Source organism: Brachyhypopomus gauderio, chromosome 2 (genome assembly GCF_052324685.1).
Source record: "Brachyhypopomus gauderio isolate BG-103 chromosome 2, BGAUD_0.2, whole genome shotgun sequence".
NCBI lineage: Eukaryota > Metazoa > Chordata > Actinopteri > Gymnotiformes > Hypopomidae > Brachyhypopomus > Brachyhypopomus gauderio.
Window position 1 is genome coordinate 13,934,630 of NC_135212.1, and position 25,355 is coordinate 13,959,984.

At 40.8% G+C, this 25,355-nt stretch overlaps 1 protein-coding gene across 7 annotated transcripts in view; it reads right to left on the reverse strand.

Annotated features, from left to right (window-relative positions):
* Nucleotides 1-25,355, reverse strand: part of slc2a9l2 (solute carrier family 2 member 9, like 2) — a 268,703-nt gene that overhangs the window by 152,204 nt on the left and 91,144 nt on the right. For all 7 annotated transcript variants that reach the window (XM_076987952.1, XM_076987944.1, XM_076987918.1 and 4 more), the window contains 2 exons: nt 22,210-22,397; nt 9,713-9,823 (listed from right to left, as the gene is read on the reverse strand). In XM_076987952.1, the coding sequence (XP_076844067.1) occupies nt 9,713-9,823; nt 22,210-22,397 (299 nt within the window). The remainder of the gene's footprint in view (nt 1-9,712; nt 9,824-22,209; nt 22,398-25,355) is intronic.

Consider the following 25,355-nt stretch of genomic DNA (forward strand, 5'->3'; position numbering starts at 1 on the left):
AAAGAATTATGCAAATAAAGTTTAAAATAATTACAAGTATTATGATTATAGTTAGTTTTAATATATAAAATATTTAATAAATATTTTGTGTTGGATTATTAAGACATACATTTTTGTTTTGTTGTATTACACCTACGCCGTAAGGCGGCCATGATGAACCAGATCGTCTGACCACCTGTACCGGCTCAAAAAAAAACACTTTCTTATAATTAAACTTCATCAGAATAAGGATAAAATACTGAATTTATCTTGTATCTACCTCTGAAGTTCTTCCGATGTCTGAAATACAGGTGGTCCCCGGGTTACGACGTCGATCCGTCGTAAATCGATTTTCGGTGTAAATCGGAACATACGTACATTCTGTACATAAATAACGTACTATACGCAGTTATCCTATCCTAAAGCTAGCCTTTTGGCAAATACCTTTATCCGTAGCTTCATTTAACTAAGGCTAAAGGCCTATCCTGATGCCGCGCACACAAAACACCGAATTCCGTTAATGACGCAGAACCACTTGGGTCCAAACGAGGCTTTATATGGTAAATGGGAGATGTGTAGTAACCACGGAAAATCGTAACTCGTGGACCACCTGTATGATGATTATGCCGATTGAATCGGAGCAATAATGTCTTCGGCACGACCAAACAAGTTGAAAACATAAACTGACCAAAACAAACTGGACTTTAGGCAGGAGGGAGGTAGCTTTTTTACGTAATGTCCGAAAATCAGAACGCGGGATGACCCGCAAGTCAATCAAATGACACCGCCGTCATTCATCCAGCGCTGATGAGCGCCAGTGAGAGGATCATATTTCATCCTCAAAACAGATAGCACGTGCGCGCATGTGGTTTATTATTATAATTTGACGGATTTCCCCCCCAAAAATTAAAATGACGGAAATCATGGTGACGGAGAACTTTAACTCATGCACTAAGCAAACCTTTTTTTTTCTCGCGTATATGTCGGTACGCCGGAATTCCGGCGTGGCGCCTGAAAACTATCAGGCCTGCAGTTGTGGTGAAGAGAGAGCTGAGCCAGAAGGAAATCTACGTTCCAAGTCTTACCTATGGTCACAAGCTCTGGGTAGTGACCGAAAGAATGAGATCGCAAACAAAAGCAGCCAAAATTAGTTTTCTCCGCAGGGGGTCTGGGCTCTCCTTTAGAGATAAGGTATGGAGCACGGTCATCTGGGAGAGGCTCGGAGTAGAGTCGCTGCTCCTCCATGTAGAGAGGAGCCAGTTGAGGTGGTTCGGGCATCTGGTCAGGATGCCACCTGGGCTCCTCCCTAGGGAGGTGCTCCAGACATGTCCAACTGGGAGGAAACCCCAGGGAAGACCCAGGACATGCTGGAGAGATTATATCTCTTGGCTGTCCTGGGAACGTCTTTGTATCCTCCCAGAGGAGCTAGAAGAGGTGGCTGGGGAGAGCGAAACCTGGGCCTCTTTGCTTAGGCTACTGCCCCCGCGACCCGAACCCGGAAAAAGCGGATGACAATGGATGGATGATAACTGAGGCTTAGACAAACCACATCAATTTTTTGTTATTAACCCAGCACCATTACCCTTTGTTCTGATTGCGTGAGAAGAAACCAGCTGAGCTCATTAACATACAGCCACATTTGAAGTTGGCACCATTTTAGTTACTTTGTCTCTGTCCCAAATGCCATACATACATAGCATCGAATCCTTGCTGAGGTATTCAAGCTAATGGTAATTGTCGCACAAAAATTCTCAGTTATCAGCAGATCTGAAGCACTTGTGTCAACTTTGGACAATTTGGCTTTCTGGAATTTAAATACCTTACCAACTTTAATTTAGTTTACAAGTGGTTTGTAGTTTGAACTCCTTTATGTTCATTATATTTTAGTTAATTTTAAATCTTGCCTAATTGTCGGGCTAATATAACAAATTTTATGGATTCCCTTCACCTTGTCACTAATGCTACTGAAATGCCAAACTATGCCCTAACCCTAGCAAATATAATTATATCTAGCTTTGGGATTATTCAGGCTAAATTGAGGTTAATGGTTATTGTAACTCTACATTGTCATAGTTACAATCCTTTCAAAAGGACAAATGGGACAGATGAAAACAGGGACTCTCTGGTGGAGAGTGGCCAATGAAGCCCTCTTCACCAGAAAAGGAATGCGATGGTTCGAGGATTTGAGTAAGTAACTTTGTTTAAAGGCTTCAAATAAAGGATCACCTGAAAGGCCTTAAAGAAAATGGAGCGTCAGCGTGTATTCAGCATCCAAAATGCTCTTTCAATGACATTCCTGGCCCGAGAGAGCTTGGTGTTAAAGCAAGCCTGCAAAGGGTTCTGCACAGGCTCTCGTTAAGGTGTCAGGAGCGGGACTGGAGCGCTGATGCAGGGATAGCCTCCCTCCCCAAGGATGCACCTTCCTGCATGTGGGTATTTCTGAACTAGTTTAAGTTCAGTTCATACATGCTCAAAGTGAACCATTCACATTCAAAGTTCACAATTATAATTCTGAACTAGTTCAAAGTTCAGTTCATTTTACTTTTTTGTGAGATATTCAAATAACTTTTTTTTATTGCAGCACTTTCTCTCACTCTTCATTGGTCTCTCTCTCTATCGCTCCTCCAGCCCTCCGCGCTCTCGTCGTTGCCTGCTACGCAGCGTTGCTATGCCTACCCCGCTCTGCTGCAATTCATCACAGGTAACGTTGTGCGGAAACCGGTACGTTATTAACTAGCCAGTATGTTAACTATTCTCAGCTGGACACTACGTTGCCCGCAATGCATTGCGCACACATTGTCAAAACCATTTCTGTCTGGTGATACATGATTTAAGCGGCACCAGCGAGAATACAGGAGGGAGGAACTTTCTCTCGCTGCGTTTCAAAAGAGAAAACAGATGTCACTCACGTTTTCAATGGAAAATTACGGAGCCCGTAAGGTTACATCATGTAAAAAAATAATAACACGTGGCCACGACTTATTAACCCGTGGGAACGAGATAATTAAGGCATGGGAACGAGACACTAATGTCACCTTTTACGCGTGGCAACAAAGTGTTTTTCATAGCAAAGCAAGCAGCTCCCAGGGATGTTTGTGAACTGACTGCCAAGGAGGGGATGTGCACTAACTGACTGCCAAAGGAAGGTAAACCTGGCTTTATATAAAGTAATACTTAATTATCTTGTTCGCACGCGTTAATTATCTCATTTGCATGCATTAATTATCTCGTTTGCATGCATTAATAAGTCATTTGCACGTGTTAATAAGGCGTGGCCACGCATTATTATATTTTTTACATGATGTCACCTTACGGGCTCTGTAGAAAACAAATTCCAACATTCATTTACAGTGATGTCTGCCGTTCATGACACATAATGTGAACTAATTCACATTCAAGTTGTTTATTTAAAAATGTGTTGCGTTTAGTTCAACGTTCACGAAAAATGAACATGTTCAATGAACGCATTCTTTTGAACTCGTTCACGCACAGCACTGCCACACGATAGGACACTGCATGTGGCAGCCAGTACAAGAACACTAACATCTCGATGTCCCTCCTCCACCCATGTTCAGTTTACTGCCTCAGTGTGTTGGTGAGTGAGGTGAAGGTATCCCCGGAGACTCTGAAATCTGCCCTGAGGTCCCCACCAATAAAATATAGCTGCAAGATGAGCACACCTGGATTCAGGTCACAATATGATTTCAGGTTCCCATGCTGTAAAAACATAGTTTACTATTAATACTGCTGTTCAATCTAATTAGAATTTGTTCTTGTTAAATTTATTGTAAAACATAATTGAATTTAAAGAAATACTTTTGTGAAAGTGTTAGTGATTGATTACAATAAAACATGGATCTATACTCTTAAGTTCAAACAAAATATTAGCACTGACCAGTATTCAAACCAGATATTTTCTAATCACGGGCATGAATTTACGACTACGCTAGAAGCTCAAAAATGGGAATGTAACTCTTGAAGTATGCCTCGAATCGGTGTGAGAATAATCCTTTGATTCATACTGATGCTATACACTGTCAATGTTGAAATTTGTGACTCCTGCCAATCTAGCAGAAAATTGTTAAATTGAATGCCAACGAGGAGAAACAAGCAGAGAAAGGGAATGTGGGAGTAAATCAAAGGGGGCAAGAAGGAGGGACAGTGAGGGAGTGTGTGTGGGTAATGTGTAGCTTGTTTGCCTTGGGGGGAAAAATAGTCGCTTTAATCATTCTAGTGTTAATATATAACTGATCTGTCATTTGGTCATTGATTTGTGCTGTCTATCAGTAATACAGCACAAATGTGTATGTAGTAAGTGCAGGCTATTATTGCTAAAGACTTACATTTTTTCCTGAGGTAAGAAATCAATGCATTTCTAATAAATTTTCTCCGAGCTACTCCTCGACAACGTCTTGATGTTGATTTGAAATCCATGACGTAAATGTTGAATGTTGCTTTAAATGAACAGCGGCCTTTAACTATGATCATGTGATGTCATATATGTCAAAATGGTGGATGTAGTATGTCCGAGGTTGTATGCATACTGCCCAGTCGCCTACTGAAATGACATACTGCTTTAAGGGTTGAGCAGAACGTACTGCATTGAAATCTAGTGCCTACTGCTTAAGTACGGCATTTCTGATTCAGCCTTTGTTCTCCAGAGTAGAACTGAGATTATAAAACCTGCTTCCTCAAGCATGCATGCTCACATGAGCACATTCACATTTAGTCTCCTCCCCTTTCTACACATTCACACACCCTAGATGCTGAGTCTTCACTGTAAATATACTGATCCTTGTAGATGCTATTGGTGTTTTAGAATAGTTTAGAATTGTGTTTTAGAATAGAATTGTCTGTGTTGATATAAATCAAAAGTGGTTGCTGCCAAAACCTCCAAAGCGAAGAGGAGTTAAACCTCAGAGTTCTACTGCTAGATATCGGAATGGCCAGTTCCATTTCCATATAAACTGGAGCGTGGTCAGACGGAGCAATGGAGCCTATCCTGTTGTCTGTAACAAGGTGGGTTGAGTGTTGGTTATAGAAATGCATTCAATTCGTGAATATGAGTTGTGGGGATTAGAGTAAAAGGTATAATCCCTGACACCGGGATTTAATTCCCTCCAGATATCAACCAGCACTGATTCTAGTTGAGCATCAGCACGGCTCTAGGGTTAGCTGGAAGGGCAGAAGATCTGTCTAAGCTATGATTCAAGGTACACTTAGTCACCAGCCAGAATAACTAAAATTCTATGGTTATTATTAAGACATATCCGCATATCCAGGTCGTTTTATTGGCAAGTAGCAAGTGTTTGGCAAGTTTGCTAATTAATACAGCCACACCTTGTTTTTTCAGATTAGAATTGTGTGATGCGAAGTACACTTGTCTTGCCCAATCTCTTTTAAGTCTACTTTGAGTGCTCGAGATCTGACAGATGCATTTCCTGAATCATGGCAACTGATGCTCTTACCTTCTTAAGAAAACTCGTGCCCAAAACTTTTCACATTCTAAGTTATGTTAATTTTCAAAATCAGAAATAAATAACCAGAATATGATTGTCATAAGTCAATTATGACTTTGCACAATTATGACTGCAATTATAGATATACCAAACACAGAAAAACAAGCCCTGCCCCCAAATGGCAGAGCCGGTCAAATGCTAGTAGGTCACCAGGCCCACAAAATTGCAACCTCAAAGAAGAAACCCAAAAAAGAAAAAAAAAGTACACTCTGCATATAGCATAAATTAAAACAAGAAATCGAGCCACACATCGCTCTGGTCCTTTACAATAAACCAATAAACTGTATGTCCAGATCTCAAAAGATAAAAAGGAAAAAAGAGCTGCCTGCTGAAATACATAAAAATATATATAAACAGTAAGATCAGAGATAATAAAACAAACCCTTTTTATTATTTGAATATCATATAGCACGACTCATATCGCCTTAACAGCAGATAACAGATGCAGAAAAGCAGAGGTGGGTAGGAACGCGTTACATTTACTCTGTTACATTTACTCAAGAAGCTTTTTGAAAAAAAAAATGTACTTGTGAGAGTAGTATTATTACGAAAGACTTGTACTTTTACTTGAGTAAATATGTGGTGAGAAAAATGTGACTTTTACTCCATTACAATCAGATTTGCGTGGCGCGCTACCGTTACTTTAGTTTTGTAAATAATTCATTTTTCAGTGAGAAGACTGACCAATGTCTTGTCACCTGAGTATGTGTGACCAATGAAATGAAGCCGGTCATCCACGTGATTGCATTCACAAACTTTCTCCACCAGTAGCAAGAAAGTGACAGAAAAACCTAGCGAGCATCCCTGGCCTCACATACAGCCAATGTTTACATTACAAACGTGTAAAAGGACAGTTATATAATGCGCTGTCAGTTGTGTCTGCCAAACATGTGGACATTTCAGCCTACAAGAACTCAACATCAAATTTGAGGAAACACGTTGCAATAAAGTTTGTCGTATATATAATTTTGACTTCTTTGTGTAATGCTATATCCAGGGTATCTGCACATTTTTAAATCTCAAATTCAATGACTTTTAAGACCTTTATTACCTCTCACAAGAAAAAATAATACTATAACTGGGGATGCAGGTGTGTTCCACATTGTTGATGGGGGGCGGGGGTGTGGGGGTAGTGTCAAACGAAAATTGTTGACCGGGGGGGGGGCGTATACTCCAGTGCTAGGAATCTAGCGCTAGGACCCGGGAGCGGTTATTTTCTGCATGGTCCTAGTGCTAGATTCGGCAAAGTTCACATCGCGCCATCTACCATGCGGAGTATACGGCCGTTGCAGAAATGATAATATACATATCGTCGGTAAAATGAAACAGAACAACTGAGCAACACACACTTATAATAATTTAATGCCTCCCCTCATAAAATTCCAGACATTTAAAGACATTTTTAGGCCTTGAATATGGAAAACTAAATTTAAGACATTTTAAGACTTTTTAAGGACCCGTGGGTACCCTGTATATCTCTGTTACAACTGGAGGCATCATTTTGCATGATATAACACAGTGCAATACTAAAAAACAGTTCAAACTCTGTGAGTGTACACACTAGCAAAATATGATGATTAAGTTGAACCAGTTTGCTACAAATTGATTCAGTTGGCGTCAATTTGTAGCTACACGTATTGGCTGACAGTCTCCTCAGTTAGTGCCTTTGTGGAACACATTGAAGTTACACAGGCCTAATAATTAGGAGCAAACAAAAATACATATTATTTATAATAAATAATATTTATATATTATATTTATAATAAATTACTTTTGTTGTCATTAAAAGTCATTGTTTCCAGTAATTCAATTTTCCATGATGTAATTTATTGACACAAGACAGTATTCTGCATTTACTCACTACTTGAGTAGCTTATAAGTACTTTTTTACTTTTACTCAAGTAAATTTTTGGATGCATACTTTTACTTGAGTAAAATTTGGTTCAAGTTACAGTACTTTTACTTGAGCAAAATTGTTGAATAATCTACCCACCTCTGCAGAAAAGAGGCTATCTCCAATAGTAACTATAGAGAAGCTGAAAAGAACACCAAATTAGCTACATTCTCAACAGGGTCATTTGACAGATCCAGTATTGCTCAGAAACTCTTTTACCTCTTTAACCATTGAGAACAGCCGGATCTTACCATCGTGAAGACACTGGAGCCTCGCAGGATAGGCAAATCCTCTAAACATCTGCTGAGCTGAAAACTCCTGCCTCAACTGACCAAACTCGCCTCGCCTCCTGAGGACCTCAACAGAGAGATCCTGATAAAATCGATGGTGGCCCTCATCGTGTTTCACCTGCTTTTTTGGTAGTTCGGCTCGTAGAACTGTCTCCTTATCCGGGTAGCAACAGAAGTGCACCAGCACGGACCTCATTTGAGGTCACTCTCTCCGTTAAGTCACAGAGAGCTGCACAAAGCGAGGAAAGGCTGGAGGTTAAAGTGTCCAGGTGTTCATCAATAGTGCCCAGGCACATATCTAGTCGAGACCAAGATCGCGAATCTCAGCCAACATATCATCTTGAGATGCTAGTGCTAATGGCGCTTGAGGTATCTCATGATTAGCTGGTTTCTGTTTGGTCGTTCTAGACGGCTGGGCAGACAAAAACAGTGGAAAATCTTCATGCCTCTTGACTCTCGGACATTTCAGGTTGGATTTAGTGTAAAATAAGTGGTGTTCCAAACTGTTCTTGAGCTAAGGCCACATGAAGTTTGGATGTCTGTAGTGATTGCAGAAAGTTGGCGACATCTTTGCGCTATGCGATTCAGCATGCGCTGACCCCGCTCCATCAGTTTACATGGCCTACCACTTCATGGCTGAGTTGCTGTCGTTCCCAAACACTTTTCTTATAATACAGCTGACAGGTGACAGTGGAATATTTAGGAGCAAGGAAATTTCATGACTGGATTTGCTGCACAGGTGGCATCCTATCACAGTTCCAAACTGGAATTCACTGATTTCCTGAGAGTGACCCATTCTTTCAAAAAATGTTTGTTAAAACAGTCTGCATGCCTAGGTGCTTAATTTTATACACCTGTGGCCATGGAAGTGATTGGAGTACCTGATTCTGATCATTTGGATGGGTGAGAATACTTTTGGCAATATAGTGTGTGTATGCATGTATCATCTCTGGATATATATATCCCCAGAGATGTTTTGGACAGAGGTCCTTCATCAGCTGTACAAGCAAAGAGAGACAGTTTGTCCTTCACTACCACTCTTTCAGGAATGCAATCTGTACAGCTAAAGCACAGAGATTCTGCAGAGCATTCTGGAATGGAATTGGGTTATAAGCACAGAGTTTAAAGCTAAATCTTTATATAGGAAACAAGATATTTCAGAACAGGACGCCTTTAGGAATACAGATATATCAGACACAGATATAGCTAAATGTTTCTAGTTAAGTTGTAAGTGCATGCTGGTACTGTCTTGTGAATTTTCATTAATCATTTCACATTGAATTAGCTTGAAAGCCAAAACTGACCATAGCTCACCCCAGAAAAAATCAGTGATGAATGATTCATGCCTCATAAAAAATTCAGTATGTTTCCAGGGTAATTTATTTGTCTTGCAGCACAAGGTTCTACTGTTTAAAGATGCATAAATAGTCATCAGACCTGAAGAACTATCACTTGAGTCTTTATCTTACATCACTGCACATGAACCCTCAGAAATGTTCAGATCTGGCTCAGCTCTGCTTTCACTGTTTGGAACGGTCAACAATTCTATTATTACAATAAAAATTCTAATAATTATATATTATATATGCGATGATCCAGCTCAGTCCTGCTGTGCTTCAGTTCTACACATTCATACACACGCACACATAACCACAAACATAGAGACATGCAGGCACACACGCACATGACATAAAGCTGTATTTCACACACACACACACACACACACACACACACACACACACACACACACACACACACACACACACACACACACACACAGGGCATACTGCTGCATTCCACCCTTTCACACACAAGCAGCACTGCTGGTCTTCAAAATTCCTTTGAAACCAACTGAGTCCTGCGTGGCCTCCACCTTACACACTTGGAAAAGTCTTCCCACAGTATGTTTCAGATCTAGAAGGAACCTAAGTGAGCCTGTTCAGTGATGCAAACCTGTAGATTGAGGCAGAAGCTCTGCTGAGCTGAACGCCTACAACACGGAGTCATTAAGGCACAAGAGGAAGTCTCACCGATATGACCGCAGCCACCGTCTCTGTTCCTCCAGTGCTGAGGGTGATGTAGGGTATCATGCTCTTGTCAAATCCAGCCCCCTCAAAGATCCCATTAGTGTAGTACCAGATCTGTCAACAACACAAAATACACGATTGTTATTTCCTTGCATGAACTCTCACAACATCAGATGGAGTACTACTGTTAGCTTGTAGTCATACACCCAGTGCAGGAGTCATGATGCACAACTGTTACACAACTGACATTGTGATGCTCCAGTCAGACAGTCAAATACGATGACACTCCATTACAATCACACCACATGGGGGCCACAATCTGTCAGGCAGGGCATCAGTAAACTAACCCATACTGTGCTGGCACTCAAAGTGAGGCCTGTTTGTGAAAATGTTCACTGCAGTCACCTCCACCGATCATGTCAATGTCATCAGCAACAAGCGAAGCGGCACTAATGACTCAGTCCTTAAAGCTCGATTTTTGAGCAATTTAAAAGATTTAGTAAGAATAACACAGGTGGGGATTTGAGGCTTCTGTGCTCATTTACACAAAAGCTCAGGCTTTGATGAGAACTGATGAGATCATTAGTGTCTTATTTACAAAGCAGAAGTTTCCCTTTTGTTATTATCTTCCCTGACAAAAATATCAGCTGTATAATTGAACTGAGCTGGGACCAGTCAAAGGTTCTCATTTATATTGAGTTCAAGAACGTTTAACATTTAACACATCTAAATATATTACTATGATTTATTTTGCATCTAAGGCACCAAATGAATGCAAATAAAGTGGATGAGTGTAAGAGGCGTGACACCAGGACGTTGCTCATGAAGGCTGCTTCCTGTGCTTGGCTTCTCAAACCAACACTGACTGGTAGTCCAGTAGGCCTGGGTGATGTAGAGAGTTACTGAGCCCCAAGCTCAGCGTTTGCCCCACTCAGCAATACATCGGCTGAACAACCTGATCAAAGTGCTCTGTTATAAGAGATTTGCAACTTCAGCATATGAATACAGTGACACCAGCAGCCAGAATCTAATGCATTCTAAGGGCTAGAGCACCTCATGTCAGAGCAATTCAAAAGGTCCTGACTAGTCATCAGTTTTCCAAGATTGTTATACACATCTGCACTAATGATGTGGGGTTGGATAAGATTTAAAGATGTATGGGAGCTAGCAGGGATTATGTCGGATCCCGTAATATGCTTTGGCTCAATTCCAGTATGGCGTGGCACAAAAACCTACAGTAGATTATGGGCAGTTAACTGCTGGATCGAACCTCAAAATGATGCTCAGAAAACAATGTGGGTTTAATCAGTAACTGGACAGAGGCAGTTCTAGGTCACAGTTATTGGCCACCCTAAATGAGGTGTGAGACACATCATGTGAATAGCGATAAAGAGGCAGCAGTATTGGAAATGTAGTGGTTTTGTTGCTATTTTTAACGAATTAGGCAAAAATTTTAAGACTCCCCCCCTCCTGATAGTGTAAGAGAAGTTAACCATAGCTGAGGCCAGGCAGCAGACAAACTGGCTAAATCAACCATATACTGTAATGAGAAATCAACTAGTTTCTACTTGATTGAGACAAAATCTGTGGGGGAAAAAATCTATTGACATTTAACTCAATTATAATGCTACCAACAATCATTTAAAAATCAAAATAAACAAATGATTATATCTGCTACCATGGCTGCTGTCACACATTGCTCCGTCATCGTCGGCTATTGTTTGTTTCTCTGCTAACTCTGTATTCTTGGCTGTGCCTCATATCCAGTGTTATCCCATGTTTGTTGAGAATCCAGTGCTAACTGTGTCTGCCTGTCATGGCTGTTTTATTCTTTAGTGGTTCTTTGTCGGTTTCCCTGTAGTGCTGCCTCTATCCATATCTCTGTCTATCCCTCTTTCCTTTGTTCATCATTTCTTGTTTAGCGTCGTGTTATTTAGTTAAGCTCTCTATGTCTGTTGTTCCCAGTACTCTCCTACCCTTAGTCTTAGCATTATCCAGTTGGAGTATTAGTTTGGTCACTGTTGTTTGGTTTATCTTTGTTCGATGTCCATATTCTTGTTGTATGGTCGTCTGTGTTATTGATTAAACTTCTCCTACACTTGCGTCCAACCCATCTCATTCCAATCATTACAGCTGCGTATATTGATACTTTACCAGATCTAACAAACCTGTAGCCCCAGATACTTTACATACTTTAAAAGTCTGTATCTATACTTGAACGTTTAAACGAGCATGTTGAGAATTCTCCACATTTAGTTTTAGATGAGTGAGAAAATCTTAATCTATCATTTAATAGAAAATAAATATATTAACTTAATATTGTATCAAAACTAATTAGGAATCATGTAAAAATCAGTTACCTAATCCCACAGGAATGAGGCAGTAATTGTTTTATATAGTTCTTATACTGTATAGGATTGATTAATATTAGTCAAAAAATTTGCCATGCTATCTCTCGCAATCTGAGATAATCAAGCTAACTCAGTCAATCTGCAAATGCCTTTTGACAGCTGCCTGAATTTAGAATTCTTTTCCCCAGTCAGTTGTGAGGAGGTTATTTCCTTGGTAAAATCATACACGTGTATACTTGAGCACCCTCCTCATTTACTCAAACTGCCTATTAGTATAGAACTTTGCTTACTATAATGAACTCCTAGGCCGCATCCCCAAACCATATAAACTTGCAGTCATTAAGCAACTCGTTTAAAAACCTGGCCTTAAGCCCCATGAACTTTCTAACTACAGGCCAATTTTAATGTGTCCTTTATGTCCAAAGTTATAGAGAACATTATTTTTTGCAGACAAATTACATCCTTGAATTACTTCAGTCAGGATTTAGAGCCCATCACAGCACCAAAACAGCATTAACTAAAATAGTTAATGATCCTCTGATATACTCTAATAAAGGAGACCCATCCTTTTTCTCCTGACATTTTCCTTTAGAATTCTCTGATATCATTCAGAATTAATTGTTCCATCAATGATGGCAAGCCGTCCTGGCCGAGATGCAGCAAAACAGGCCCAAACCATGATACTATTACCTCCATGTTTCACAGATGGGATATGGTTCTTATGCAGCAATGCAGTGTTTCCCTTTCTCCAAACATAAAGATTTTCATTTAAACCACAAAGTTCTATTTTGACCTCATCCATCCACAAAACATTAGCTCTCTGGTTTGTGCCCGTGATCTTTAGCAAACTGTCGATGAGCAGAAATTTTATTTTTGGAGAGCAGTGACTTCAATCTGAGATTCAGATATACTTCCAATCTCTAATCTATTTAATGAACCCTTCAACTAATTTACTGCACATGAAGCGGTAGGGCCTGGGATTAGCCAGGTACTCATAGCGTTGGCACTGTGTACAGGTGCCGAGTCCTGTTGGAAAATGAAATCTGCATCTCCATAAAGTTGGTCAGCTGCAGGAAGCATGAAGTTCTCTAAAACTTCCTGGTAAATGGCTGCGTTGACCTTGTACCTCAGAAAACACAGTGGACCAACACCAGCAGATGACATGACACCCCAAACCATCACTGACTGTGGAAACTTTACACTGGACCTCAAGCAACGTGGATTCTGTGCCTCTCCTCTCTTCCTCCAGACCCTGGGACTTTGATTCCCAAAGAAAATGCAAAATATACTATCAGCAGAGAACATAACTTTGGACCCCTCAGCAGCAATCCTGTCCTATTTGTCTTTAGACCAGGAGAGACATTTCTGTCTCTTGTTCAAGAGTGTCTTGACACAAGGACTGTGACAGCTGAAACCCACGTCTTGTCTGTGTGTGGTGGTTCTTGAAGCACTGACTCCAGCTGCAGTTCCATCTTTGTGAATCTCCCCCACATTTTTTAATGGGTTTTGTGTCTCAATTCTCTCCAGGGTGTGGTTATCCCTATTGCTTGTACACACTTGTTTTCTACCACTAGACTGAGAGACCATTCACAGGCCTTTGCAGGAGTTAATTAGCTTTTTAATATTGTCTTCAATATTCAACCTTTTCCCAATATTCTAATTTTCTGAGAGACTGAATTTGGGGTTTTCATCAAAAAATAATAAAAACATCGGTCTGTTTGTAATGAATGAGTATAATATACAAGTTTCACAATTTAAATGGAAAATTCTGAAATAAGTAAACTTTTTCATGATATAAATTTTTTTGACCAGTGCCTGTTTATAGACAGTTAATTCAATGCTTATCTTTACACATTTAACCTCCACCTTGCATTCTGCTTGCATGTTTCTACAAAGTCAATGCCAATATTAGTCACAAAGCACCTAGAAAATGCTCTGGTTTGCCAGTGGATGCACCGTTACTAGCAGTGGACATGTTGATGCCACCAGTGGACAAACAGCCTATCCATGCTAATCCCACTGAAGTAACTGTGACCCCACATCTATGTCGGAGGGCCTACCGGGTCTATAAAGTACAGACTGCTACTAGCTGTGTTGCCCAATGGAGGATGGGTTCACTTTTGAGTCTTGGTCCTCCCAAAGATTCGTCATAATCCCCCAGGGAGTTTTTCCTTGCCACCGTCGCCCATGTCTTGCTCATTAGTCATCTGAACCCATGTTTTTGTAAAGCTGCTTTGTGACAACATATAATGTTAAAAGTGCTACATAAATACATTTGATTTGTTGGTGTTAACAGACCCTGGTGTACAGTGATGGTATCCTGAATTGACACTGAATTGAAAATTGAAGCAAAACCGTTTGTATGGTTCTAACCATAAATCACAGACGGCTAGTCTGATTATTCTCAGTATTCACAATAAATTACCAAACCTATAAATATGTAAAGTGATTACATTATGAATCTCTTTTAAAATGACATCATATGTGTACTGATGAGCCCTGATGGTTAAATAAGTGATAAACTGCAGCAGAGTGAAAATAAACTCAATATGACAGGTGGCTGGAAGCCGAAGAATCATTAAGAACCTGCAACTCTACATATCACAAGCAGGATGGAAAGACAACCAACTACCCCTCCCCTCAACTACCCCCTCCCGTCAACAGGCAGCCATCCATCGCTTAATAAAACAGAAGCTATAACCCTCAGTCACCTCAGTTTAATATCTCTATGCAAATCCTTGATATCAGCACATCAACTTTATTCAATTGCTCCACACTCTTTCTTTCTGCTGTTATTCTTCCACATTTCTCCCTGCACTCTTTCTGATTCTCTTCGTGTGTGTTTGTGTGCGTGTGTGTATACATGTTTCTAGTGGCTTGGTGTCACTTCTCTTCTCAGAGTAAGAGGGGATTGGTGGTTTCCCTGTTCCAATAAGTAATGCGTTCAGAGTCCTTGCAGTGTTCAGCTGAGACAGAAGCCATTAACTCCACTGACTCTTCACTAAAGTGCGTGAAAGGGAGCTGGGCCTGCGGAATATTAAGAGGTAAAAAAATGCCATTATAGCACTTCACAGACACAGTTCTCTGTGTTTGCATACAAAGCCAGTCAAGCATTTGTATGCGTGTGTGTGTGTGGGCTCACGCTCATAGCTACTTCCGGTCTTCAGTGTGCAGATGCAGTATCATATGTTTAGATATTCTTCATCTGTTAGTGACGGTTTTATCTGTGAGACGTTTAGATGAATTACACGTCTGACAGAGAAGATTCTACTGCTAGTGCTCAACCAGACTTTAGGAAATGTTCTGTGTGCCTTAGGCAAAGTTAACGAGCCCTCAACTCTGGCATTACAGCACCCACATGGGGTGACATTACAGTGAAAGAGCCGAGCTTCATCTCACCCAGGAGGGCATCGCACTCCTGCCACTCACATGTCCAATAGGTTTGCCCCACCCAGAGGAACCCGCTGAGAAGCCTGTTGAAAGAGGTCTGGTTATAGGAGACTCCATGCGACATATGAAATGAGCTAGACATTTAGGAACACCAGCAGCAGTGGGGTTGTCAGATACTGCAGGTGATCTTAAAATCTTAGGCAAGCATAGGACCTCTAAGACAGTCATTCATGTAGGAGCTAATAAGAATAATATCATTGAGGTGTGTAAATTAGCGAAGGCGATGTCTAATGCGACAGTATGCTCTGTCTCATTCCAATACAGCAATGCAGTAACACACAGCCAATTATTTTGACTAAACTGCTGGATTTCCAAGTGGTTCTCACAAAACAACGTGGGGTTCACAGATAATTGCACCACGTTTGAGGGAAGGTGCAGCAAACCTCTCCTGCAGCATTAGTCACGGTCTTACGGCAGACTTAGTTAATCAATGACAATCCTGAGCAGAGGCCAGGCAGCTGACAGGGGCTAATCCAACCGTCTGGTGATCGCTACGAGACGTCACCCAAGGTTCACCATATTGGCACTGTGTCTGTTCCCCGAGCCAAGCAGAGATGGAAAACCAAGAAAAAAAATCCTAAAAACTCGATTAGTACTAAAGTAAATGAAACAAAGACCAATGTACCTGTACCTGTACCTGTAATCTAAACCTAGGATTACTAAACATTAGTTCCCTAACATCAAAAGCACCCATGGTAAATTAATCATCACCAATCATAGATTTAAAGTACTCTTTCTAACATAAACTTGAATAAGGCCAAATGAGTATATAGCTGTGAATAAACCCAGTCCTGACTACAGCTATGTACACCACCCTCATCTAAATGACTACAGTTATGTACACCACCCTCGTCTAAATGACTAGTTATGTACACCACCCTCGTCTAAATGACTAGTTATGTACACCACCCTCTTCTAAATGACTAGTTATGTACACCACCCTCATCCAAATGACTAGTTATGTACGCCACCCTCGTCTAAATGACTACAGCTATGTACACCACCCTCATCCAAATGACTACAGTTATGTACGCCACCCTCGTCTAAATGACTACAGCTATTTACACCACCCTTGTCTAACTGAATGTTGAGGCTGCATATTAATTATTCACTGTAATGACGCATAATGCATAAACCAGAAAGCTGATGATTCCAAATGCTTTGAAATTATTTTTTTATTAACACAATTGACAGCAAAAGGAAGCCCTCTCCTCTTTCAGTCATTTGTATCAACAGTCCACTAGGGCCCTATTCAGATTTTAGTAATGAGTTTGCAAATGTCCTCTCTAATCTACTCACTTTAGAAGCCACTTTGCTATTATTAATGATAATTTCAACATTCACTCTGATGATACACAAGATCCTTTGAGATGAGCCTTTAGTTCTATACTAGAATCCATTGGTTTCACAAAATGTATGAGAACCCACACACTCTAGTGGACATACGCTTGATTTATGTCTTATGCTTGATGTGCAGTTATTTCAAATCTCCCAGATTTATCACTTCTGACTGAGATACCATCAAACCCTTCAGAACTTGATCACATAAATGACTGCTTAGAACCAGAATTTCACTTCACACTAAATCATATTGCTCCACTTGACAATAAAAACAAAATCAGAAAAATGCGCACTGTGGTATAATGATCACATTTGCAACTTAAACCATAATATTCAAAACATTCAGAACACAAATTATGAAGCTCTAAACTTGTATCTTCCAAATTGTATAAAAGTAGAGCCTTGTTAACTAGAGCTGTTTGTTACCAATTCGTCAACATAGAGACTTTTTAGCGTTCACCAAGGATGGTTATGGTGTTCCTCAAGGATCTGTTGTATGACCCCTGCATTTTTCTTTATATATGCTAACTCTAGGTGACATTATGCGTAAACAGTAGCAGTTTCCACCGCTATCCGGATGATACTGTAGCCCCCCACGAAAGAGCCAGCCAGTTCAATGAAGGATTATGCCAATACTGCAGAGAGAGAGGACACTTTGTAAGACTCTCTTCTTTAATTCCCTTGTTCAAGAGGCAGTTAAACATACAGGTTTCCTTAGACTGGGGAGGGGAAAATTATACGTCTGCTCTCATAGACTCTGGTGCAGCGGGTAATTTTTTAGACAGCACTATTGCATGTCACTCCTAACTGTCCCTGTTCAGCAATCATTACAGGTAAATTCACTTAATGGGCAACCCATAGGAGAAAGCTGGATACAACACCAGACTGTACCAATGTTATTTCATGAAGAAAAGATTAAATTCTTTCTCATGCCCATGTCAAAGGATCATGTCATAGTGAGTTTCCCCTGGCTCTCTGTGCACATCCCTCATACTTCCTGGACTATTTGAGATATTGTAGCGTGGAGCTTCAATCTTCCACTGCCCCCATCATCTTCCAGCCCTCATCTACCAACCAGGACAAAGGGTATGGATGTCTACATGCCACATGAACTTGAAACTCCCATGTAAAAACTGAGCCCCAGGTTTGTGGGTCAATTCAAAGTATTGAAAAAGGATTAATCCTGTGTCATACAAAATCACACCCAGTCTCTCCACCCCTCTGAAATGACAGGACCACATAGGGGCACCAGGTTGAAGCCACATAGGTCTTGATCACCAGAGTACTGATCACCAGCACATGTTGCTAATAAATGACACCCTACTCAGACCCATATGAACCCTTTGTTTTCCCTTCATCGTCACAAAGTATTGTCAACCATGTTGAGTACCAAGCAGTTGTTATTTTTGACTGTCTTCTCGTGTATCGACCTTTGTTTCTCCCCTAGAACTTGCACCATGCTTGCTCCTAGACCACTACCTTGTGGACTCTGCTCTCCTGGCCATGACTACCTGACCAATGCTTCCACCTCACCCTTCAGCACAACCTGTGTCTGGATCAACAAAATTTGTTTCTGTGCTCACCAGATTGCTGCCTCTGACATTTACTCAATTAAAGAGTCCACTCTACAATTGAATCTACTCGTGAGTTGTCTCATTCGTTACACAGTAGTTGCTTAAATGTTTTCAGCAAGGTGCAGCTCTCTGCTCCCCAGACACACCTACTTTTTATTGGCCTATCCGTATAGTTAATTCTATTTCCTCTTAAGTGATTAAACTATCTTCGATGATTGCCATTAGCATTCAGATACTCTATATTGCCAAAAGTATTCGCTCACCTTCTTTGACTCACAAATGAGCTTAACTGATATCCCATTCCTAACCCATAGGGTTCAATATGATGTTGGTCCACCCTTTGCAGCTGGAACAGCTTCAACTCTTCTAGGAAGGCTGTCCACAAGGTTTAGGGGTGTTTATGGAGATTTTGCCCATTCTTCCAGAAGTGCATTTGTGAGGTCACATACTGATGTTGGATGAGAAGGCCTGGCTTTCAGTCTCTGCTTTAATTCATCCCAAAGGTGTTCTGTCGGGTTGCAGTCAGGACTCTGTGCAGGCCAGTCAAGTCCATCCACACCAGACTCTGCCATCCATGTCTTTATGGACCTTGCTTTGTGTACTGGTGCGCAGTCATGTTGGAAGAGGAAGGTTCCTTTCACTGGAAGGGGCCAAGCCCAGGTCCTGAAAAAAAACCCACACCATAACCCCCCCTCCACCAAATTTTACACTTGGCACAATGCAGTCAGACAAGTACTGTTCTCCTGGACAGACAGCCAGATGGAGAAGCGTGATTCATCACTCCAGAGAACATACCTCCACTGCTCTAGAGTCCAGTGGCGGTGTGCTTTACACCACTGCATCCAACGCTTTGCATTGCACTTGGTGATGTATGGCTTGGATGCAGCTGCTCGACCATAGAAACCCATTCCATGAAGCACTTTGCGCACTGATCTTGAGCTAATCTGAAGGCCACATGAAGTTTGGATGTCTGTAGTGATTGACTATGCAAAAAAATGTCGACCTCTTCACACTATGCCCTTCAGCATCCACTGATACCACTTCATGGCTGAATTGCTGTTGTTGTCAAACAGTTCCATTTTCTTATAATACAGAATTTTAAGTATGTGTATTTGTATAAAGATGTAATTTACTACAGTTGCTTGAAAAGTGCTTGAATTTGTATTAAACCTGCAAATTGAGCAACATGCAAATGATCGAGGACTAGTTTATACCCGGGGCTTCTCGGCTAACAGGGTGCAATGTAAGTAATGCCTTTTTGTTGCTTTCCCTGTCTGCTGTTTCAAAGCCCTGGCACTGAAACCTTGTGAACAATGACGGGTGTACGAGACTTTCTGGTGTGTTTCGGAAAAATACCAACAGCATAAAAGTGGCAGTAGCCATCTTGACAATGAGGCTGGGATTTCTGGGGAAGCTTAGCATCACTCAACAGATAGATGAAGGTTCAGGACTGGCATTAGGAGGCACAATGAAGAAGTGACAAAAAATCTGCATGTCCTGTCTCGAATAATTTGAGCTGGCCATGATGAGAGTTAGAGCTTGGATAAGGCCTTGATATGTATGGTGCCTTTTTTAAGACTTGTTTTGATTATTGAGTGTTCGACACTCACTGCCACTGAGGTGCCATCTCAGTTGTAATTATACACAGGGCAAAAATATTCTGTACCAAACCATTAGAGCTTTACAATGGGCTGAACCCACTCACTTCATGCCAGAAACCACAACATCAAAAGTCCTTCTCAGGGATCATCTGTATTTTGCTGCATTAAGCACATGACCCTCCAGGATGCTGGGGTGTGGCCCTCTCCAAGCTCACTTTAAACCAGCCATACACCTCCGTAAGCTTGAACCCATGCTGGCCTCCCTGTAGAGCAAGGTCGTACCCAGTACTACTGTTATGTCCATGTTTGGGTCATTTCTTTTTGTGTTCATGTTGTTGTCATGTCTTGCCTCTTCCAAGCAACCCGAAGAGAGACCCAGGAGAAGATTCCACTTGATGTTTAATCACGCTGGCAGCCGTCCATCTCCACTTCATAAAGACATTGAGGGCAGAGCGTGGACTCACTTCAGACTTTCTCTCATGTTCACTGCGTCTGTTGTTCGTGTTTGTACCCTTATCATTTTTCATTTCCGTCTTGTTGTTATAATGGTGGCTTTATTAATCTGATGATGTTATCAGATTATCCCTTATTGGACTTGGTTGTACATACTGTACATTGTATAGATAATAATAATTATCATAATAATACCTCTAGACCAGGTTCACAGAACTGAGGGCTCATCCCTTGTATTCTTATTGTTGTTTACTCTAGTTTGTTTGTTTATCTAGTTTGTCAGTTTTGTCACTTCTGTGCGGGGGTGTTGGTGTGTGTGGGGTACTGTAATCTAACCCTTTTTATGTGGGGGTGGATGGAGTGCAATTCACTTTTTTTTTTCTTTGGAACAATTTGTAAAGTTGTAAATTTGTAAACTGCAACATTTGAAGAAGAAAAAATATTTACACCACCACAAAATTTAACTTGACATGCTTACAACCAGTGATGTCAGTAACGCGTTACTTAGTAACGCGTTACTCTAATCTGACCACTTTTTTCGGTAACGTAATATAACGCGCTACTATTTCCAGTGCAGTAATCAGATTAAAGTTACTTATCCACGTAACTGTGCGTTACTATTTTAATTTTCCCTAGTAAAAATATATATTTTTGCTTTCTTCTTGGCTCAGTTCTACTTTTGCGTCTGACCGTAGCGCTCGACTCCGCATGCGACCCTGTGAGAGGGCGAGCATGTTTTACAAGTCATTTGTTGCAGTGTCCTCCAGTAACGATATGTGGTAGTGTAAAGAAACACCCCTCAAAAACAGGGGAAGGAACATTTACCTGATGAATTTTAATGTTGCACTGTATTCCACGTTTGAAAAGTGCTGGAATTTTGACTAACGTAGCCTACTTTAAATTGCTTGAAATTGTAATGGTATTTCGTTTCACAAGTAGCTGTCTGACTGAACAGTTTACTTGTATTACGTTTACAAATAAATGTACAAATAATACCGCGCAGCTACACAAACGTAATGTCAGGAGATACTGTAGCGACTACTACTGCTCACGGTGAATTCACTAACGGACACTTGGCCACTCAAGGAGTCTGGCCCTTTAAGTGACACTGGGGGGGGCGGGGCCTGCACGCACCAGGGTTGCGTTATCAATAAAGTTTCCCTCCTCGGGATTTTTGGATTAAGCAGTTTCTGCCTCGGTTACCGAACCTGCTTCAATACATTGTTACTGTTAAAAATGCACTTCCAATAAAGTGAGTATTGGAAAAATTAATTTTGCTGCTGAATGTAACTACTAAAGTAACTTGTAATCTAACGTAGTTACTTTTAAAATCAAGTAATCAGTAATGTAACTAAGTTACTTTTAAAAGGAGTAATCAGTAATCGGATTACTTTTTCAAGGTAACTTAGCCATCACTGCTTACAACACAATTACAACCAATACAATAAAAATCTAATTTAGCACTTCGTGCCAAGATTGCCAACTTTCTTTTATAATCTAAAAATCAATTAGAAGGGATGACTTCAACTGATTACTGGTGGACAAATGATGATAATGATGACTCCTGTAGTGAGATCAGATATCAGTTTTGGGATATGATTTTTAAGAGCACCATGCATTTATATGCATTTACAATAAACCTACGTGTGAGTATGAATGTGGTGTATGAAGTCTTGCCAGAGTTTGTTGGACTGTGTTAAACTGAGCCCAGTGTACTGGTGTGCACGCACCGCGTTCAGGCCACACAGCTGGTAGCAAGCCATGACCACAACTATGGTGATTATCTGCCAGCGCACAGCACGGTTCTTCAAGAGCTCCATAGGTGTGGCCACCTGCAGAGAGCTCTGGGCTCGAGTCTCTGCGTGGACCTCCTCCAGCTCAGACGACACATCCCGCTTCCCTAGGAAGGCCTGGAAAGCTGTAGAGGAGTGAAAGAAAGAAAAAAAGAAAGAAAGAGTGGAAGAGAGAAAGAAAAAAGGGAGAGAGAGTAAAAGAACATTTGTGATGAACCAAGGCGATTAATGAAGATTGTTAGAATTGTTGATTTATCCTCATGCCCTTATGTGACAGACATTTAAATTAATTATTTTTCATTAACCAAAAGTGTTGTAATAAAAAAAGTCTGAGCACTTTTGCTAAATCATTTTGCTGATTTTTACGAGTCCCATATCGTAATAGCTATAGGGTAGGTATAAGTTTGAATGTATGTGTTATTAAACTGACAAGAGTTATAAAATAAAAAAGGAAACAATGAGAAAAGAGCCATAAATAAGGAGGGTGTGACGGGCGAGGAGTGCAAATTAGAAACAAAGGGATCACGCCAGTCTCAGGGAAATGAGGGGATTTAATGGAAAAAGTGCACAACACAAACCCCGTGACATGGTCCCAATTAAGGACACAATAACCAGCAGTCAACTGGTACAAAGAGAAGACACATATAGACAGACAAACGACCCTCAGGTGTCAGGAAACCTAATGGGCCACGCCCACCTGAGGGACGAACACAACCCAACAACAGGACAACGTGAACTACTGCCGCTGCGGACAGAGGCAACCGGTAGGGGCCCCCCGTATCGTGACAGAGGGTGGTGACTGGAAAAAAAAAAAAATATATATATATATGTGTATATATGTATATATATATATATATATATATATATATACACACAAGGTAAGATCATTTTTCAGCATACATGTGAAATAATGGATGTAACTACTGATTTAAGCAGCTTGGATTTCAGCAACCAGGGCAAATGCTACACGCAATCTTGAAAGGGCAGAGCTGAACTGGACATGTTGCCCTGGCATGTGGTAAAACCAAAAATAAATAAATAAATAAATAAATAACTACAAATGGATTGGACAATGCTGGGCTCCTGGCTCCATTCCGTCAGTCGAGCCCTTTCTGTTGATGGTAAATCAATAGCACTCAAAACGACTGGAATTCCCTCCATGGTGAGTGCAGACATGGGACGTCCTCCAAAACAAAATTGAAGGAGATCCGCGTTTGGGATGGAGTGTCAGGTGAAGGGAGAAGCTCAAAGAAGAGAGAGGCCTAGCGCAGCGCCCCCTAGAGCCTGGGCCTGCCATACTTCACACAAACCCTCAGTGTCTGTGCAGGAGTCAAGGACAGCAACATAACTTTCCTTTTATTTCTTTAACATGGCTTGTGTGCCTGCAGCTCTTATGGGAGGTTTGAACTGGAATAGGGTTATGCCTTTAAGATTAACCACAACCAGACACATCCTGACACATACTCTGAAAGGGCTAAAAGACTAGATGCTATAGGAAGAGTCTGCAGCATTCACATGAGAATACAGGAGCAGTGAGCCCCCAGCAGTACATATAAAAGCACAGGTCAAGCTGGGGAGGCGGGATTTGTGTTTTCAAAGCTCTTTGGTGAAACCCTAAGGGGTGCTTCCTTTTGCTACTTTGAGTTTTCTTCTGAGCCAAGAGGTCCCCTTCAATGGATCCTTATAAACTAACTTTCAGCTCTTTGTGTTCCTCTGAGGGCTTTATTGTAGATGTTTCAAACTTCTCAGGTGCTGTAGGGTTTCAGAGAGGGAGAGCAAATGAATATCAAGATGAATAACGAACGAAAGGAGAAACTTGTGTAGTGGTTTGTGGGCTGTGATTTGGAACCACAGTGTTTGTATTTTCGTTGTTAGTTTTGTGCATTTTTAGCTAGCAATTACACTAGAGTTTCGGCTGTTAAGTGGTGTTTGGCTGTGCTCATTGTGTACGTCTGTTTGGTATTATCCTGGTTACCTGGTTAGAGGGTGGACTCTAGGCCAGAAGGTTGGACACATCCATACATTTTGCAACATATAACTAACTGATGTACAGACACACTAGGATAGGAAAACACTAGGATACAGAATAGGCATAACGTCCTACATTTAGGTTTTGTTGCAGGTAGGAGTTTGCTTGTAGGATAGGGGAAGAGTGTGGCTAGGTACAATGCTAGGACAACTTCATGCTTTCCTTTTGTGTTTGTTCTTTGTTTTCTGTGCTTTTGTGCCATCTTATCTCAGACTCACTCTATGGCCATGGTTTATAGCTAATGCTTTACTGCAGGGGTGCCTACACCTTTTCAGCTTGTGAGCTACTTATAAGATGACCAAGTCAAAATGATCTACCTACAATAAAAATGCAAAACAAATTTATTTCTTCTATATTATCATTATTTGAGTTATTATTATTACAATTTAATATTGTGTATGCTTTATTTCCTTTTAGGATAAAGTATTTTATTTATTTATATATATATATTTATAAAGTATTTTAAAGTAGCGCTAATTGTAGTGAGAAACACTTGCAGTCCGCAATATCCTGGGTTGCTGGGTAAATCCTTGGTCATGGCTTCAGAGTGCCGTGTGACTGGATTCCTCGATAGCTGGAGAGCTTTGACTGAAAATAATATTTCAGATTTGTTTTTAAAGTCTCGGAACAAGGAATTAGTGGCTTCAACAAATGCCTCTTTTTATCATCTCTCCGTCTTGAAAGGACTTCTTGTGCTTAACAATTAAGTGACACCCGAAATGATGCTTCGGTGGCTGCCTTCGCTTTTGTGGATTTTAGTTCTTTCACCTTTCTCCTTTTCAGCTCGCTTTTCGGAGGAAAGTCAAAGTCATAGTTTTTATGAACAGTCCGAAAATGCTGCTCCACATTTCCTTTCTTTGGAATAGCAATGGCACACTGACAGATGAGGCAAACGCACTTAGAGTATGACAGTGAAATATAGTGAATATAACGTAGTGAAAAACATCCTCCTCCCATTCTGTATGGAAGTGGTAGTTTTTAGGCTTCTTACTCGGACCAGCTACGGCAGTCATTTTTATACCTATTTTATACCTTTTGTTGTATTTATTTTAAA